This window comes from Ranitomeya variabilis, chromosome 1 (assembly GCF_051348905.1).
Source record: "Ranitomeya variabilis isolate aRanVar5 chromosome 1, aRanVar5.hap1, whole genome shotgun sequence".
Lineage (NCBI taxonomy): Eukaryota > Metazoa > Chordata > Amphibia > Anura > Dendrobatidae > Ranitomeya > Ranitomeya variabilis.
This window is the reverse complement of record NC_135232.1, coordinates 418601208-418620098: the sequence shown is the minus strand read 5'-3', so window position 1 is coordinate 418620098 and position 18891 is coordinate 418601208. Positions and strand designations below refer to the sequence as shown.

The window sequence follows — 18891 nt, the reverse complement described above, 5'->3', positions numbered from 1 at the left end:
GAAAGTGATGCCACTTTGGTGGTGTCTGCCAATAATGTTTGGAAATGCGAACACTCCTGGTTGGGTTTCCTTTGTGCGTGTTGCCTGTAGCAGTAGGCCTCAGAGACCGTCAGGCCTCCACTTTCTTGAACTCAACTAACTGTGTTACTATCCTTAAATTTTTCTGACAATGGTAGTTTACAAAACTGATATTTGTGCACCTGAGTGTGGCTCACCATGAAAGCAGGTAGAGGGGTTGCATGTGGTATCAGGGCTCCAAGCAAAGGAGCCCTACACCGATCCTTCACCCACCTCGTCTTACTGTGACGTTCAATTGAAAGCTGTAAATACTGTCCGAGACCCTGATACCGCATGCCCAGCTGATTTCTGAAGTGCCATGCTACAATTTGTACTGTGGGTGAATTTAAGCCACTTTCCTGGTGTCTGTCCCTCATTTGATGCATGTTGGCAGCATTTTATAAGGTGTTGTGCATTCGTTTATATTTGCCTCTTATTGACATGAATGGCATTCGGTTATGTTCGGCGAATATTTGACGAATTAATCAGCGAAAATTGCAAATTCAGCAATCGTAATCCAAACTGAATATTGAAATATTCGATCATCTCTAGTAATGACTCTATAATATATGAGTTTCACTTTTTGTGTTGAAGAGCTGAAATAAATTAACTTTTTGATGATATTCTAATTTTGTGAGAAGCACCTGTAAGTTTAAAGTCCTGATCTGGGACTTTTAATGGGGCTAAGAACTAACAGGCAGGTAGCTGCGAACTATCTGCCTGTTCTACCTGGCACTTGCTAAGAGTGATGACAGATTGCTCCTGCTGAAGATTATACTGCTTTATGTCAACAGAGCAGCTCCTCCTCTTCAGGACTGCTCTGTCAACGGGGCGTGACTGCCAGTGTCAGACTGATTGACAGCCTGCTGTCAATCAGCATGACATTGGCATTCACGACCCACTAACACAGTAGACCAGAAGAGAAGCAGCTGCTCTGCTGGGGTGACATCACCAGAAGCTGCAGAATCGCAGGAAGTAGTGGTCTGTCACCGCTCTGAGCTGGCAAGGACCAACGCTGGGCAAAACAGGCAGGTGGTAAGCAACTAACTGCCTGTATGTTTTTAGATCTATAAGTAAAACATGAAATAGTCCTGGATAACCACTTAAATAATTCCAGCACATGGTGATGAAATAATGCCACACTGCTGATCATTCTTAAACATGACTGTAACAAGATTAATATTACCATCAATACTGTAATACACGAGTTGAAAAAAAACTATTGTATTATAACCACTTGTACAGCATATACTGTATTGTATAGTGATAAAAGTGCCATACTCATCAATAACCAAAACTACTGGACTAAAACTGATATTACCACTATAGAGTGACCATATAATGGTAGATATCAGTTCTACACTAGTGCTTTGCAAACCATATATGAGCATAGTGTGTAGATCAATCCAGTGACTCAGTGTTAAGATGTTCTCGCTGATTGTAGGCATTCATTTTCCCTTTACTTTCCCATTCAGCTCAGACCACCAGGACCACTTCTTCCATCCATGACTCGTCCCTGCAGAATATAACACAATGTTCCTATTTTCTTCCATTATAATAATGCTATTCTATGCCTCTTTACTATCATAATGCTTCCTTAACAGAGGCGTAGCTAGGGTTTTGGTTCAGGGGGGGCGAAGCTTCTGAGTGGGCCCCTAATCAGGTAACCTTGATTACAACTGGGTGACGAACCCTAATAGTGGAGGAGAACCTCAGCAGATGACCGCACTATTACTGAAGATAATCTCTACTTCAAGACCAACATAGATATTACTGCCATATGGTCAATCCTACAGAACATATAAGTGATTACAGCACAGTTACATATAGTGACTTACAGAGGGCATTCTTTCTGATGGAATCATTCACTTTTCCCGTCTTTTCCATCTGGCCCAGACTGACATGACAACTTCTTCCAGCTCGGACTTGGCTGCAGAGAATACAACAAAGACACATTTCACATCTCACATTCCAGCCATCACCATCTATTCCCAACCTGCACAAACTCCTCATCCTGCTGATACCCCAATACTGAGCCGCTGCTGCTGTATGTGTCCCTATTACTGCCCCTGCTGTGTGGGTCTCTGTGCCTTCTAAATTCTAAAGCACCCCTCTAGAATATAGTAATGCCAGGTGCAAGTGCTCTAGAAAACAGTGCCCACATTTTGCCCTCTAGAAAGTAATAAGGCCCTGTGTGCCCCTTTGACAGTCACAGTAACCTGAAGGTTCCCCTATAACAATAAGTGCCCACTTTACATTTAATAAAGTCCCGGGTCTCCCCCCTGTACAGCTACCCTATACAGAGTATGATGCTCTCTTATACACAGTATAATGCCCCCTCACTGTATAATACCACCCACACAGTATACTGACCCTTAGTAGCCCCCAAACAGTTTGATAGCTCCAACACTGTATGATGGCCCCATCACTGTAATCTCCACACTGTATGATGCCCCCCTAGATAGCCTCCATATAGTATAATGAACCAGATTGTCCTAAATATAGTATAATGCACCCCCCATAGGCCTACTCTATATTGTATAATGCACCCCCATAGACAGAGTCTATAGCACAAGACAGCACCCCATAGTATAAGACAGCACCCCATAGGCAGACCCTGTAGTATAAGACAGCAACCCATAGGCAGACTCTGTAGTATAAGGCAGCACCCCATAGGCACACCCTGTAGTATAAGGCAGCAGCCCCATAGACAGATCCTGTAGTATAAGGCAGCACCCCATAGGCAGACCCTGTAGTAAAAGGCAGCACCCACATAGACAGACCCTGTAGTATAAGACAGCACCCCATAGGCAGACCCTGTAGTATAAAACAGCAACCCATAGGCAGACTCTGTATTATAAGGCAGCACCCCATAGGCACACCCTGTAGTATAAGGCAGCAGCCCCATAGACAGATCCTGTAGTATAAGGCAGCATCCCATAGGCAGACCCTGTAGTAAAAGGCAGCACCCCCATAGGCAGACCCTGTAGTTTAAGACAGCACCCCATAGGCAGACCCTGTAGTATAATGCAGCACCCAATAGATAGACCCTGTATTATAAGGCAGCACCAAATAAGCAGGCCCTGTAGTATAAGGCAGCACCCCATAGGCAGATCCTGTAGTATAAGGCAGCACCCCATATGCAGACCCTGTAATATAAGGCAGCACCCCATAGCCAGATCCTGTAGTATAAGGCAGCACCCCATAGGCAGACCCTGTAGTGTAAGGCAGCACCCCATAGGCAGACCCTGTAGTATAAGACAACACCCCATAGGCAGACCCTGTAGTATAAGGCAACACCCCATAGGCAGACCCTGTAGTATAATGCAGCACCCCCATGGGCAGATAGAGTAGCATAAGGCAGCACCCCCATAGGCAGACCGTGTAGTATAAGGCAGCACCCCATAGGCAGTCTCTGTAGTGTAAGGCAGCACCCCATATGCAGACCCTGTAGTAGAAGGCAGCACCTCATAGGCAGACCCTGTAGTATAAGGCAGCACCCCATAGGCAGACCCTGTAATATAAGGCAGCACCCCCATAGGCAGATCCTGTAGTATAAGGCAAGACCCCATAGGCAGACCCTGTAATATAAGGCAGCACCCCCATAGGCAGACCGTGTAGTATAAGGCAGCACCCCATAGGCAGTCCCTGTAGTGTAAGGCAGCACCCCATATGCAGACCCTCTAGTATAAGGCAGCACCTCATAGGCAGACCCTGTAGTATAAGGCAGCACCCCATAGGCAGACCCTGTAATATAAGGCAGCACCCCATAGGCAGAACCTGTAGTATAAGGCAGTCACCCATAGACAGACCCTGTAGTATAAGGCAGCACCCATAGGCAGACCCTGTATTAAAAGGCAGCACCCCCATAGGCAGATCCTGTAGTATAAGGCAGCACCCCCATAGGCAGACCCTGTAGTATAAAGCAGCCCCCATAAAAAAGCAATAAATAAATACCTCTCTTCCTCCTCGTTCCTGTGGTGCTCTGAGCTCCTGCTCATCTCCTGATAGCGGGCGCCAGGTGGTGACGTCATTGCGCTCACTGTCAGTGTCGGCGTCGGTTATGTCAGACGCTGACAGGAGGATGATGGGAGAAGGAGCGTAGCGCTCCTTCCCTCATCAATGTGGTCAGCTGTATCTGCTAAATGCCGAAAAAGCTGACCTTGCAGTGAAGGACGGGGGCCTACTGCTGGCACCGGGTCCCCCTGCCTGCTCAGGGGCCCCATAGCGGAGATCAATTCTCCCTGCTCTGCCGCAGAATGTAACTGTATCAGCGCGCTGCTGATATAGGCCCCCTCTGAGCTCCGGGCCCGGGGCGATGGCCCCCTCGACCCCCGGTAGCTACCCTACTGTTCCTTATAGTAATGCCCCATTGTGCTATATTAGAATATCTCCATTGCATGACCTTATAGGAATGCCCCCATTGTGTCTGCTTATAATAAAGCCATTAATTAGGTCTCATTTTCATAATAACCCCCCGTGCCTCTGTAGGATGCTAGCAGATGCGTAGGATGCAGTGACACACAGGAGACAGAGCAAGGGTTAACAGGTTCTTTATATATATATATATATATATATATATATATATATATATATATATATGAGCAGTAATTATACAAGCAGAGGGGTAAAGGATGTGATTCGAGGATGAGGAAAAGTCAAATGCAATAAAATGTAACAGGTTAACTTATCAGTCTCTGTGGGTTGGAGGAAGGTGGCTGGAAGATCCCCGGCGGCGCCTTAAGTGGAGCAAGATGTCTCCGATCCGGTCCCGCAGATGAGCGATGCACTTTCTCCTTGCGACGACGAATCCTCCGGGTTCTTCAGCACGTGATCTCCTGATCCATGCGCACGGTGAGGCAGGGGTGATGGTCAGCGGCACAGAAGAAGAAGTAGTGAGTTCAGTGAGCAAGGCCGCAGTAGGAGCACACAGTCCAGCGGACACAGCCACAGGCACAGGCCTGGGACTAAGCGGTGCCTCCACGATGGTGAACAGAGTGAAGGTCCGTACTCTATCCTGATCACTACCCAGTGAGGAAGTCTCTCTGTGATGAGGGTAGGACGCATTAGCAGTCTGGCTAGCTGGGGGTATAGGAACAGCTAACGGGCGTGGGTCCGTGAAGAGCTTGGTCCCCACTAAGTGTCCTGTCTTCCCGCTCAAACTGCTATTTAAGTCGGGCCCGCCCATCAGTCAGGTGCCCTATACTGCTCCAGTCAGCAATCTCTTCCCCCTGCAACACTGGTGACAGCCCCGACGGTTCTGGCCCAGACACGCAGGAGAGACCTTTAACTTGGCTCTCCTCCCTACACCTCCATACATTAAATCCCCATATTGTGCTAATTGTAGTAATTTTGTCCCACCTTTTTATTGTAATAATGTTGACCCCACTGGTCCTTAGTTTCACAATATTGTCCCCTATTGTGCCTCATTATTGTAGTAATATTGCCTCTTTGGTAGTTTTTGTAGCAATATTACAACAATATTGCTCCCAATTGGTTTTTAATTTAGTAATATTGCCCCAATTGGTCCTTATTGTAATAATATTTACCCCCATTATGCCTTCTTATTGTGGTAATATTTACCCCCTTATGCCTTATTGTAGTCATATTTACCCCTGTTTGTCTTTATTGTAGCAATATCTCCCCCCCATTGCCTTTTTATTGTAATATTAATCCTACTTTGGTCCTTACTGATGGAATATTGTCCCCCCATTGTGCCTTCTTATTGTATTAATATTTCCCCATTGTTACTTTTTGTAGTATTATTGCCAAGATTGGTCCTTATTGTAGTAATATTGACCCCGTATTATGCCCTCTTATTGCAGTAATTTTACCCCCATTCCCTTTGTGCCTTCTTATTGTAATATTACCTCCCATTGGTCAGTAGTCCTAAGCTGCCTATGGACTGTTCGAGCAGGTAGACAATGGATACGTTATTGCACCAGGTATGTTTTACTCTGAGATGCTGTGGCATTTCAGAGACTACATACTTTGAAAAGCTGGCCAGGGACTATGTGTCTCTACTGACTAGTCTAAAGCCGGTTCTGATGGTTTGTCCTAGCCATGATCTCTTTGACTGACAGGTTTCTCATTATGCACACAGAGACCCGCCAGTCACGAAGAGTATGGCATGGAGAAGCCACTATGGACCTTCCTCAGACTGATTATTCTAGACTAGATGGTGGCCCAATTCTAATGCAACGGGTATTCTAGAATATATATGTAGTTTATGAAGATTTTAGAATAATACAATGAATACACAGAATTTGCTGGCCGGGCGCGACCATTAGCGAAGCGTGGTTCAAATCCCGCGCCAATTCACGGCCGGAGTGCACCTGTCGCTGATTGTTCGTGGTTGGCCACGTAGTATATAGCACAGCCACGTAGTGTATAGCACAGCCACGTAGTATATAGCAGCCCACATAGCATATAACACAGCCACGTAGTATATAATACAGCCCACACAGTATATAACACAGCCCACATAGTGTATAACACAGCCACGTAGTGTATAACACAGCCTACATAGTATATTGCACAGCCATGTAGTATGTAGCACAGCCCACATAGTATATTGCACAGTCACATAGTATATTGCACAGCCACATAGTATATTGCACAGCCCACATAGTTTATAGCACAGCCACGTAGTATATAGCACAGCCACGTAGTATATAGCACAGCCACGTAGTATATAGCACAGCCACATAGTATATTGCACAGCCCACGCAGTATATTACACAGCCACGTAGTATATTACATAGCTCACGTAATATATAACAGCCCACACAGTATATAACACAGCCCACATAGTGTATAACACAGCCCACATAGTGTATAAGACAGCCAAGTAGTATATAACACAGCCCACATAGTATATTGCACAGCCACGTAGTATGTAGCACAGCCCACGTAGTATATAGCACAGCCCACGCAGTATATTACAGCCACGTAATATATTACACAGCCCATGTAGTATATTGCACAGCCGACGTAGTATATTGCACAGCGACGTAGTATATAACATAGCCCATGCAGTATATAACACAGCCCATGTAGTCCCACGTAGTATATAGCACAGCCAAGTAGTATATTGCACAGCCACGAAGTATATTGCACAGCCACGTAGTATATTGCACAGCCCATGTAGTATATAGCACAGCCACGTAGTATATTGCACAGCCGACGCAGTATATTGCAGAGCCAACGCAGTATATAACACAGCCCACGCAGTATATAGCACAGCCCATGCAGTATATTACACAGCCACGTGGTATATTACACAGCCCACGTTATGCCGTGGTGTAAGGCAGTCCGGTTAACGCTATGTGGGTGCTGACTGCGGGGAGTAGGGAGGGGGCACTGACTGCAGGGGAGGAGGGAGGGGCCAATTCGCGGCCGGACTGTGCCCGTCGCTGATTGGTCGCGGCCTCGGTCTGCGACCAATCAGTGATGCGGGATTTCCATGACAGACAGACAGACAGTCAGAAGTGACCCTTAGACAATTATATAGTAGATGTATAGTTCCAGTAAAGTGTTTTAAGTTATGCCTGCAATAACACAGCCAGACTGTGATTCATGCTGTGTTACTGATTCATGCCCGTAGTTGGGGCAGCTTGAAGCTGCTGACAGGTTCCCTTTATTTTATATTTTTGCCTGAATACAGTGAAACCAAATACATATAGACTTTTTCACATTTTACTAATTTGGCAAAACAAAAACATATTTTTTGCAAGCCATAACTTTTTTAATTTTTCTGTCAATTAAGTCACACTACTGATTGATTTACAGATCAATTTTTTTTTATCATCTTTATTTAGGGGAATGGGATGCAAGAAAACTGCAGCAATATGCACTACCGTTCAAAAGTTTAGGGTCACCCAGACAATTTTGTGTTTTCCATGAAAACTCATACTTTTATTAATTAAATAAGTTGCCAAATTAATTGAATCTAGTCCAGATGACATTAACAAGGTTCGAACAAAAGATTTTTATTTGAAATAATAATTTTCTCCTTCCAACTTTGCTTTTGTCAAAGAATTATCGCTTTGCAGCAATTACAGCATTGCAGACTTTTTGCATTCTAGCAGTTAATTTGCAGAGGTAATATGGAGAAATTTCATGCCATGTTTCCAGAAGCCCCTCCCACAAGTTGGTTTGGCTTGATGTGCACTTTTTGCGTACCATACGGTCAAGCTGCTCCCACAACAGCTCAATGGGGTTGAGATCTGTTGACTGCGCTGGCCACTCTATTACAGATAGAATACCAGCTCCCTGCTTCTTCCCTAAATAGTTCTTGCATAATCTGTGAAATTGACTCCAATCAAGCGCTGTCCACAGGATATGGCATGGGGTTGCAAAATGGAGTGATAGCCTTCCTTATTTAAAATCCCTTTTACCTTGTACAAATCTCCCACTTTACCACAACCAAAGCAACCCCAGACCATCACATTACCTCCACCATGCTTCACAGATGGCGTTAGGCACTCTTCCAGCATCTTTTCAGTTGTTCTGCATCTCACAAATGTTCTTCTGTGTGATCCAAATACCTCAAACTTGGATTTGTCTGTCCATAACACTTTTTTCCAATCTTCCTCTGTCCAATGTCTGTGTTCTTTTGCCCATATTAATCTTTTCCTTTTAATAGCCAGTAAAGGCCAGCATCCCGGAGTCGCCTTTTCAATGTAGACATTGACACTGGTGTTTTGCGTGTACTATATAATGAAGCTGCCAGTTGAGGACCTGTGAGGCGTCGATTTCTCAAACTACAGACTCTAATGTACTTGTCTTGCTGCTCAGTTGTGCAGTGGGGCCTCCCTCTTCTCTTTCTACTCTGGATAGAAGGGAAGTAGTACACACCGTTGTAGGAAATCTTCAGTTTCTTGGCAATTTCTCACATACAATAGCCTTCATTTCTAAGAACAAGAATAGACTTGAGTTTCACATGAAAGTTCTTTTTTTCTGGCCATTTTGAGAGTTTAATGGAACCAACAAATGTAATGCTCCAGATTCTCAACTAGCTCAAAGGAAGGTCAATTTTATAAGTTCTCTAATCAGCAAAACCGTTTTCAGCTGTGCTAACATACTTGCACAAGGGTTTTCAAGGGTATTCTAACCATCCATTAGCCTTCTTACACAGTTAGCAAACACAAAGTACCATAAGAACACTGGAGTGATGGTTGTTGGAAATGGACCTCTATACACTTATGAAGATATTGCATTACAAACCAAATATTTTCAGCTAAAATAGTCGTTTACCACACTAACAATGTATAGAGTGTATTTCTGAATCATTTAATGTTAGCTTCATTGGAAAAAACTGTGCTTTTCTTTCAAAAATAAGGAAATTTCTAAGTGACCCTAAACTTTTGAACGGTAGTGTATTAAAAATAACAAATTATTTTTATTCACAGGTCTTTGTAGCTGCGGTACTACCAAATATTTTTTTGTGATTTTTTTAAAGTTGCTTTCTATATATACCTTTTTAATGCATAATCAGCCTTTTTTTTACCTCTTGCTCCAGGGCTGCCTCTTCATTGCTGCCTCCAGCCTGTGACTGCTGCAGCCAATCACTGGGCTCAGCTCTCTTGTACTATCTTCCTTGGTAATGACCACTGAGCATTGTGATTGGCTGCAGCTCTCACGTGCTTTTGATGTAATGTCGCTACTGCTATCTTGTTAATAAAGTAATGGTTTAAAGAAACGTTGATTTTGCTACATTTACACAAGGTATGCTTTTGCATTAAAAACTCCTTGAAACACATTGAAAACTCCTAGATTGATGTATATTTCCAGATTAGTCCCTTATTAATTAATAAACACATTAATTGAAATGTTTTATGAGAAATATCACTGTATTATTGTAGCTCTGTACATGATTGCAGGTAGTGGTTTCCGCTTCCTAGGTGATACCCGCTGGCATGAACATCTGTGTTGCTCTTTGTATATTTTGATCATGTGTGTCTGTACAATTAGAGCTCATCCTCAGAACATTTATGCTTTTAAGCGTACGTAATTATGGTTGTTTTTTCCAATAAAGTCTCTTTCCCATGGCTGAATGGAAGGTCATTGTCATACCAATTAAAACACGGCCTCAGGCACTTGCGGAAGCTTTGCTTGTAAACACTTCATTTGTGCTCCTCACCTTAGTGCCGCTTTGTAAGATGAAAGTCTGTCTCCTGACTTGCTTCTTCATTTGCGTGTTTATGGGAAAAGCAGATGGGAAGTCTTTGTACAGGAGTAAGGCATAGACATTTTTTTTCTGAATGCTTCACTATAATGGATGTTTAAAAAGAGATAAAACTAAAAACACTGTGGGACGATTCATCAAGAATGATGTTTCTGACAGTTTTCTGGAGTAAAACACCTTGATATGTCGTAAACTGTTATTGCAACTTGAAGTTGCGTAAAGTTTTGTGACTTTTGGCATTTTTATGCCAGTCAGCATAGGCAAAGCTTGGCTGGGACCGGGTGTGGGGAAGATTGACAAGCAAATTCATCAAAAGTTATACCACTTTAATGGTGTAAAAGACACCAGAAATGTTCTACAGTCTCAACTGCACTAACATTTCTGTCAGGGGCTCACGCTAACATTAACCCATAGAGTTTTCATTAATCTATAGACATCTAATTAAGAAATGGATCCAATTGAAACTCAGAGCATGTCCTTATCTTCTCTTATCTATTTTGTGGATCAGAATCGGCCATTAAATTGTTCCATCCATGTTTCACTGATCCTGAGTAGACATGAGCGAATATGTTCGGCTCCCTCCTTATTAGGCAAGCTATAGAGCATTCTGAAGAAGCTGCAGCGGGAACCTGGATACCTGGAGCGCTCCCGATAATCAGGTTTCCGACGTCGCAGTTGCATGTGTCACGGCTGTGTGACAGTCACAACACATGCATGGAGAGCCTGTGTTTTGCGAATGTCACACAGTCACGACACATGCAACTGCAACGTCGGAAACCTGATTATCAGAGTGCTCCAGGCATCCGGGTTCCCGCTGCAGCTTCTTTGGTAAGCACTATAGCTATTCGGATAAGAAGGGAGCCAAACATATTCGCTCATGTCTAATCCTGAGTCAATGGATAAACAAAAGTTCAGACAACTCATCTCCTTCCATTTTTAAAAACATCCAGTATGACTACCACTGTGCAGAACCTGGCTTGACTGCATCTTGTGTTCTCCAACATTTTACAGTAACATGGTCAGGCTTTTTCTTTGTTGCATTTCCTTAGGCTTGTGAGTCGCCGGCCAGGGCAGTGGGGATACTCGGTACATGGTCCGGTCGCAGTTAAAGGGGTGGTCACGGTGGCAGCGACCCGGTCCATGGCCCTGGGCACTCAAGTAAAAGAGGAAAGGTCTTTAAAGGGTTTAATAAAGTTTGTATTCATGACGCCACCTGTGGTTCTTGGTCAAAGGGGACTGACGCTGCTTAAAGGGGTCCTCTGGGGTGATGTTACTGCAGCAAAGGTGGTGACGCTTCTCACAAGTGAAGCGGGGTCCCCAGGGCTCCCGCTGTATTGGGAAAGGATGGTGGGTTGCTGGTAAATAAACGGAAGACACAGGGTTGCAGTCTTTACCTGGTTTACTGTTGTAGTCAGCCTCAGTCCAGGGTACCGGCAACAGGTGTAGATGGAATTCAGGCAGCCTGAAGACAGGTGGAAACTCCTTTGACACGTCAGTTTGGGAGCCTTCCACTTCACGCTATTAGTCCCTTGCTGCCTGCAGTGTCCTGACAAGTTCCTCATTCTGTCCTGTCTTGGAACAGTACCTGCACGGTAGGCAACTTGAGCCGTTTCTCTGGGGTCTCTTTATACGGTGACTTCGGGCTCTGGAATGCTGCTGTACCTCAGGTATTATGTGGGCAGATTACTTTCAGCTCTCTGCCCTCCGGTTCTGCTGTGGAACTTGCAGTTGTCCACAACCTCGGGCTCCCAGTGCTCGGTTTCTGCGCTCTGCTTAGAGGGGCCCAGTTGCAGCCCTCCTTTAGCTCCTAATCACTTCTCTGCTCCTTCCCTGTCTCTTGTCTGCACCAAACTAACTAACTCCTCCTCCAGACCAGAATGTATATCAGGGAAGCTCCGCTAAAACCGGGTTTTGAGCTCCCCCTTCTGGCCTGGAGTCAGAATGTGTTGAATGTGCGATTACTTGCCGAAGGGATCCCTCCTGTCTCCAGGCATGGCATTACCCTCCCCGAGAGGAAGGCAGAACCACTGTGGTACCCAAACTTCTGGTCTGCCACACTTGTAAAAATAACATAACTTTCATGCAGTTTTACAAATACTTTTGTGGCTTTTTTTTATTCAGACATGCCTGTTTTTATGACTCAAATGTGGTATACCTATATCATGCTGCTTTTAGAGAAAAAATTGCAAGAAGTGGTCCTGAAACACACATCAAAATTAGTGGTTATTTGCAGCTTCCTGGTGGCTGACAGCAAATCACCAGGATTTTCAGCAAATAGATCAGCATCAATTAGTCACCAGCGTGCTATGCTTTAGGCCTCTTTGACACGTCAGTGTGTCCCATATGTGTGTGTTGACAGTTTTCACACGTACCGGAGACACTTACACAAGTAAATGGGTGTGCGTACATGTCAGCGTGTTTCCATGGACTAGCAGCACGGGCCACAATATGTCACGCACATGTGCGCACGGATGACATCGGTGTGTCATCAGTGTGACATGTACCGGCGCCTGGGAAGCAGCAATACTGTTAGTGCTGTTCCCCAGTGCCGGGTGCTGAAGACCACTCTTATCATTCTCCCCTGCTCTGCCACAAACCAGCACCAGCAGGGGATAATGATGAGAGTTGAATTCAGCTGATAACAGTGAGAGCACATGGCGGTGGCTGATGGACTATTGCTCCCATCAGTCTACACCTTCTGCCGCTAATAACAGTGAGAGCAGGCGGCAGCTGATGGGAGAATTCATCAGCCTCCACCTGCACCATAAGAGTAGAGGGGTCCCCATGTTGCTTTTTAAAATTATTTAAATATTTAGAAAAAACAGCGTGGGGTCTCTCCCCATTTTTGACAACCAGCCTTGCTAAAGCAGCAAACTGGGGGCTGGTATTCTCAGGCTGGTAAGGGGCCATGGATATTGACCCCCCAGCCTAAAAATAACAGCCCAAGCCGCTCAGAAAAGGTACATCTATTAGATGCGCAATTCTGGCTCTTTGCATGGCTCTTCCCACTCACCCTGTAGCTGTGGCAATTGGGGTAATAAAGGACTTTATTCTGGCTCTGTCTATATTTACAGTATAACTATAGGATTAGTAATGGATAGGTGTCTTATAGATGCCTCTCCATTACTAAGCCGTGGGCATGATGTCACCACACAATACGAAGGTGACATCAATTCCACAAATATTATCCCACTTGAAACCCCTACAATAATAGATGTACCTTTTCTGGGCAGCTGTGGGCTGCTATTTTTAGGCTGGGTGGGTCAATATCCATGGCCCCTTACCAGCCTGAGAAAACCAGCCCCTAGCTTTCTGCTTTAGCAAGGCTAGTTGTCAAAAATGGGGGGACCACATGCCATTTTTTAAATTATTTATTTAAATAATTAAAAAAAAACAGCATGGGGACCCCTCTATTCTTGATAAGCAACCTTGCTGAAACTGATAGCTGAGGGTAGCAGCCCCCATCTGTCAGTTTTACCTGGCTGGTTATTAAAAATACAGGGGAACCCATGCCATTTTTATTTATTTATTTATAGCGCAGGCGGTGGCTGATGAAAACTCCCATCAGCTCTTACTGTTATTGGCAGCAGGTGTAGGTTGATGGGAGTAGTAGTCCCATCAGTCGCTGCCTGCTTTCGCTGTTGTCAGTTGAATATAACTCTTACCATTGTCCCCGCAGCATCAATAGCAAAAAATTGGTCACACTTATAGGGTTAATAGCAGCATTAACGGACTGCGTTACACCGCGTTATGCTGCGGTGTAACGCAGTCCATTTAACAGACTGCTAAAACGTTATGTGGGCCAATTCGCAGCCAGACTGTGCCTGTCGCTGATTGTTCGTGCCCAGCTGGCTGCGACCAATCAGCGACGCGGGATTTCCGGGACAGACAGACGGAAGTGGACCTTAGACGATTTTATATATAGATGATTGGTACAAATTTTTAATGCTCTGGAAGGAGGAGTGACTACCCACACCACAATGAACATGTACAGTCATGGCCAAAAGTTTAAGACTGATTGAAATTTTGGTTTTCACAAAGTTTGTTGCTTCAGTTTTTATAGCGATAATTTACATTAACTCTCCATTGTTATAAAGAGTGAACAGATAAGACACAAAAATGCAGACATTCCTTGCCATGAAAATTAACTGAATGAAATTTCCACTGAATTTCAGCCCTGCCATAAAAGGACCTGCTTACATTATTTCACTGATAGTCTCGTTAGCTCAGTAGAACATAATATTAAAGACAAGGCATCTGATATCACTCTGTAATGCTGACTGAATTATAAAAACATATTGGTTTCTTTAAAATGGGGCTGATACTTGAAATCTTTGTCGTCTTCTGATTAATATGGTTACCTCAAAGGAAACATTTGCAGACTTTACATGCAAGGACATTGCTGCTTGTAAGAGTGCTCCTAAATCAATGATTTATTGGATCATCAAAAACTTCAAAGATAGAGGTTTAATTGCTCTTCAGGGCACTCAAGAAAGTCCAGCAAGTGCCAGGATCATCTCCTAAAGAGGATTTGACTCTGGAAAAGGTTCTACACTAATGCAGAACTTCCTCAGGAATGGCAGCAAGCAGATGTCAAGTGTCAGGGTTTTGAAGGACAGCCTGGTGTCACGAAGGGTAGCAAAGAAGCCATTTCTTTCCAAGAAAAACATCAAGGATAGACTGACATTCTTTAGAAAATACAAGGATTGGACTGCAGATGATTGGGATAAAATTATTTCATCTGATAAAGCCCACTTCAGACTTTGACCTGTGGAAGAATGATTTTCTGGAGAAGAAAAGCTTAGCGTTACTGGGAGTCCTGTGCGATGTCAACAATAAAGCATTCGGAAACCATTTATGTGTTGGGCTGCTATGAATGAAGAATAGTATCTTACCATCCTCCATGTACAACGTCTCCTAACAATCCAGGAACAATTTAGTGATGAACAGTGCTTTTTCCACCATGATGGAGCATAATTTTAAAAAACAAAAAAACACTGAAGCAGCAAACTTTGCGAGGGCCAGGGGTTGTGTCCACACCTTCCATATTGGTAGCTGATGGGAACATACAGCTGAGCTACATCTGCAATGGAAAGAACCATAGGTAGCTCAGATCTTAGCGGTTTAATCACCAGGATGCCACAGTCAATAGTTCTTTCTGTCACATATCTGTTCCATCCCTTACGGCATCATGGAATACCATAGGGTTGCTGCGGCACCTAGGGGGAACTAACAATTATCATTTATAAAAGTTTATTAAAAAAATGTTTTAGTGTAAAATCAATGTTTTAACAATAAAAAAATGCTTTAAAATAGGAAATAACTGTCAACATGCATCACTACAAAACATAAAATCGCAGTGAAGTACTGTTCATTTCTTATGACGAGGAGTGTTTTTCTGCCACCTATAGTCCTATACGTAATTTGCTGTGGATTTGTGGATTTGTGGTGCAGAACCCACTGTTCACATTTCACTAAGTCTGAGCAAGGAAGTAAAGTACAGAATAAATCCTCAAAGAAGGGAAAACATTTAATGACCAGGTAATGCTTGCTAAAGTGCTAGTAAACTAATACTTGACGAGTTTGTGCAATTCCTATGTATGTTTCATTTCTTATTTGTGTTCTTCATCATTTACTTAAAAATCAGGTCTCACAAGCTTTGCCAAACCATATCCAGGAAGAAATCTGTGTTTCTCTGTCTCCACTGTTTTTACTGATCTTACACTTAATTTCCTTCTTTTATCCCTTTATTTTGTAGGATTAGAGAATAAAAGGAGTACATTAATGCCTGGCTTTGTCAGAATTCTTCAACAACTTTTATTAAAGCACCGTGACTTCCTGAAAGGGCTTGTTGTTGACAAGATTTTGGACGAGGGGGGCAACTCTTCATGTTGAACAGATGACTGAAGAATAGCTACTGCCTGATGGTGTGTAAAATAATCCTAAAAAGGAAACAGACTCTAGCTGAAGATCATAGATGTTAGGATATAAATCAGGATAAAGATGAGTCTCTTCTGGAGATGTCACGTGTATCCATCACTCGCCTTATTATTAGTGACTTTGAGGTTCCTGAGCTCTTCCTTTATCAAAGTCAATAATGGGATCACGGTGATGAAAGGACAGGTTGGATACTTATCAGAAAATGACCTACAGTTCTCTATCCCCAAGGAGAAAGATGCCTGCAAAGTGGAAGTTATCGTTAATGAACCGATAACACAGAGAGTCGGAAAGTTATCTCCGCAGGTAAGAGCACTTACAATTCTTTGTAATCAGAAAACATTTGCATGTGCCAAATAAACATGTTAATAATGCAGATCTTACTTGGTCTTAAAGAAGACACACATTGCTATGAAAACGAAATATAAGCAACATCATATCTATCTACCTATCTATCTATCTATCTATCTATCTATCTATCTATCTATCTATTTAATATCTATCTATCTATCTATCTCATATCTATCTACCTATATATTTAATATCTATCTATGCATTATCTACCTATTTAATATCTATATCTATCTCATATCTATCTATCTATCTATCTATCTATCTATCTATCTATCTATCTAATTTCGTCATAGACATGCGCAGTTCGCTTCTGAGAACGCCGGAGATATGATGGCTGCAACTACTAACATGTGTGAGTTTTTTTGATTGTGCTTCTCATGGAGGGACACCTGGATTATTTAATAATGGCGATTAGGTACTTAATGTACTTATACGGAGAATGTGAGATCGCTTTACATGATATGATGGTTATTAGGATATCTTCAAGAGATTTTAATCACGGCACTGATGCACTTTTTTACTTCACTTGGCACTTTTATAGTATTATGTTATTTGATAAATTGATGTAATTTTATTATTAATGAATTGTACCTGTGGTCTGTATAAAAACCTGACATTTGTATGTATGCACTGCTTGAGAAAGGATACCACATCCGAAACGTTGCCACGCCGTTCAGGCATTAAAAGTCCACTTTTTTTCATTAATTTTGTGCTGTTTTCCTTTTTTTCCTTTATATTTTTACCACCTACAATAGTGGTTTGGAAAGCTTTGCACGGTTATTTAAGGTAGTATTTTGATGCTGTTCCTTTTTTCATTTTATCTATCTATCTATCTATCTATCTATCTATCTATCTATCTATCTATCTATCTATCTATCTATCTATCCCATATCTATCTATCCCATATCTATCTGTCTGTCTATCTATCTATCTATCTATCTATCTATCTATCTCATATCTATCTATCTGTCAAATTCAAATGCAAGATATTTTATTGGCAGGCCAAAAGCATTCTTCTATTCTGTATTCTTAGTAATGAATGATTTTATTTTCAAGATTGTAAACGTTAATCATGCGTTGCTTATTTTGACTTATTGTGTGGCAATTCAACTTCTCCCGAGTCTTAACCCCTTTCTGACCTCGGACGGGATAGTACGTCCGAGGTCAGATACCCCGCTTTGATGCGGGCTCCGGCGTTGAGCCCGCATCAAAGCCGGGACATGTCAGCTGTTTTGAACAGCTGACATGTGCCCGTAATAGGCGCAGGCAGAATCGCGATCTGCCCGCGCCTATTAACTAGTTAAATGCTGCTGTCAAACGCAGACAGCGGCATTTAACCGGCGCTTCCTGCCGGGCGGCCGGAAATGAGCGCATCGCCGACCCCGTCACATGATTGGAGGTCGGCGATGCTTCTACATTGTAACCATAGAGGTCCTTGAGACCTCTATGGTTACTGATCCACGGTAGCTGTGAGCGCCACCCTGTGGTCGGCGCTCACAGCACACCTGCATTTTTGCTACATAGCAGCGAACATCAGATCGCTGCTATGTAGCAGAGCCGATCGCATTGTGCCAGCTTCTAGCCTCCCATTGAGGCTATTGAAGCATGGCAAAAGTAAAAAAAAAAAAAAAGTGAAAAAAAATGTGAAAAAAAAAAAAATATAAAAGTTTAAATCACCCCAATCAAAATAAATCAATAAAAAAAAAATCAAACCTACACATATTTGGTATCGACGTGTTCCGAATCGCCCGATCTATCAATAAAAAAAAGCATTAACCTGATCGCTAAACGGCGTAGCGAGAAAAAAATTTGAAATTCCAGAATTACGTTTTTTTGGTCGCCACAACATTGAATTAAAATGTAATAACGGGCGATCAAAAGAATGTATCTGCACCGAAATTGTATCATTAAAAACGCCAGCTCGGCACGCAAAAAATAAGCCCTCAACCGACCCCAGATCATGAAAAATGGAGACGCCACGGGTATCAGAAAATGGCGCAATTTTTTATCACCACTTAGATAAAAAAATAACCTAGTAATGTTAGATATCTATGAATTCGTAATGACCTGGAGAATCATAATCGCAGGTCAGTTTTAGCATTTAGTGAGCCTAGCAAAAAAGCCAAACAAAAAACAAGTGTGGGACTGCACTTTTTTTGCAATTTCACCGCACTTGGAATTTTTTTCCCGTTTTCTAGTACACGACATGGTAAAACCGATGATGTCATTCAAAAGTACAACTCGTCCCGCAAAAAATAAGCCCTCAAATGGCCAAATTGACATAAAAATAAAAAAGCTGAATGGTACTGAATGGAAAGCTGGGTGATCTGTAGTTACCTTGAGTTGCGGTGAGG

At 43.0% G+C, this 18891-nt stretch overlaps 1 protein-coding gene across 1 annotated transcript in view; it reads left to right on the top strand.

Moving 5' to 3' along the window:
• Window positions 1-18891, top strand: part of FREM1 (FRAS1 related extracellular matrix 1) — a 364890-nt gene that overhangs the window by 74596 nt on the left and 271403 nt on the right. The window contains exon 2 of the mRNA XM_077249240.1: window positions 16005-16489. Coding sequence (XP_077105355.1) covers window positions 16250-16489 — 240 coding nt within the window. The 5' untranslated portion in view covers window positions 16005-16249. The remainder of the gene's footprint in view (window positions 1-16004; window positions 16490-18891) is intronic.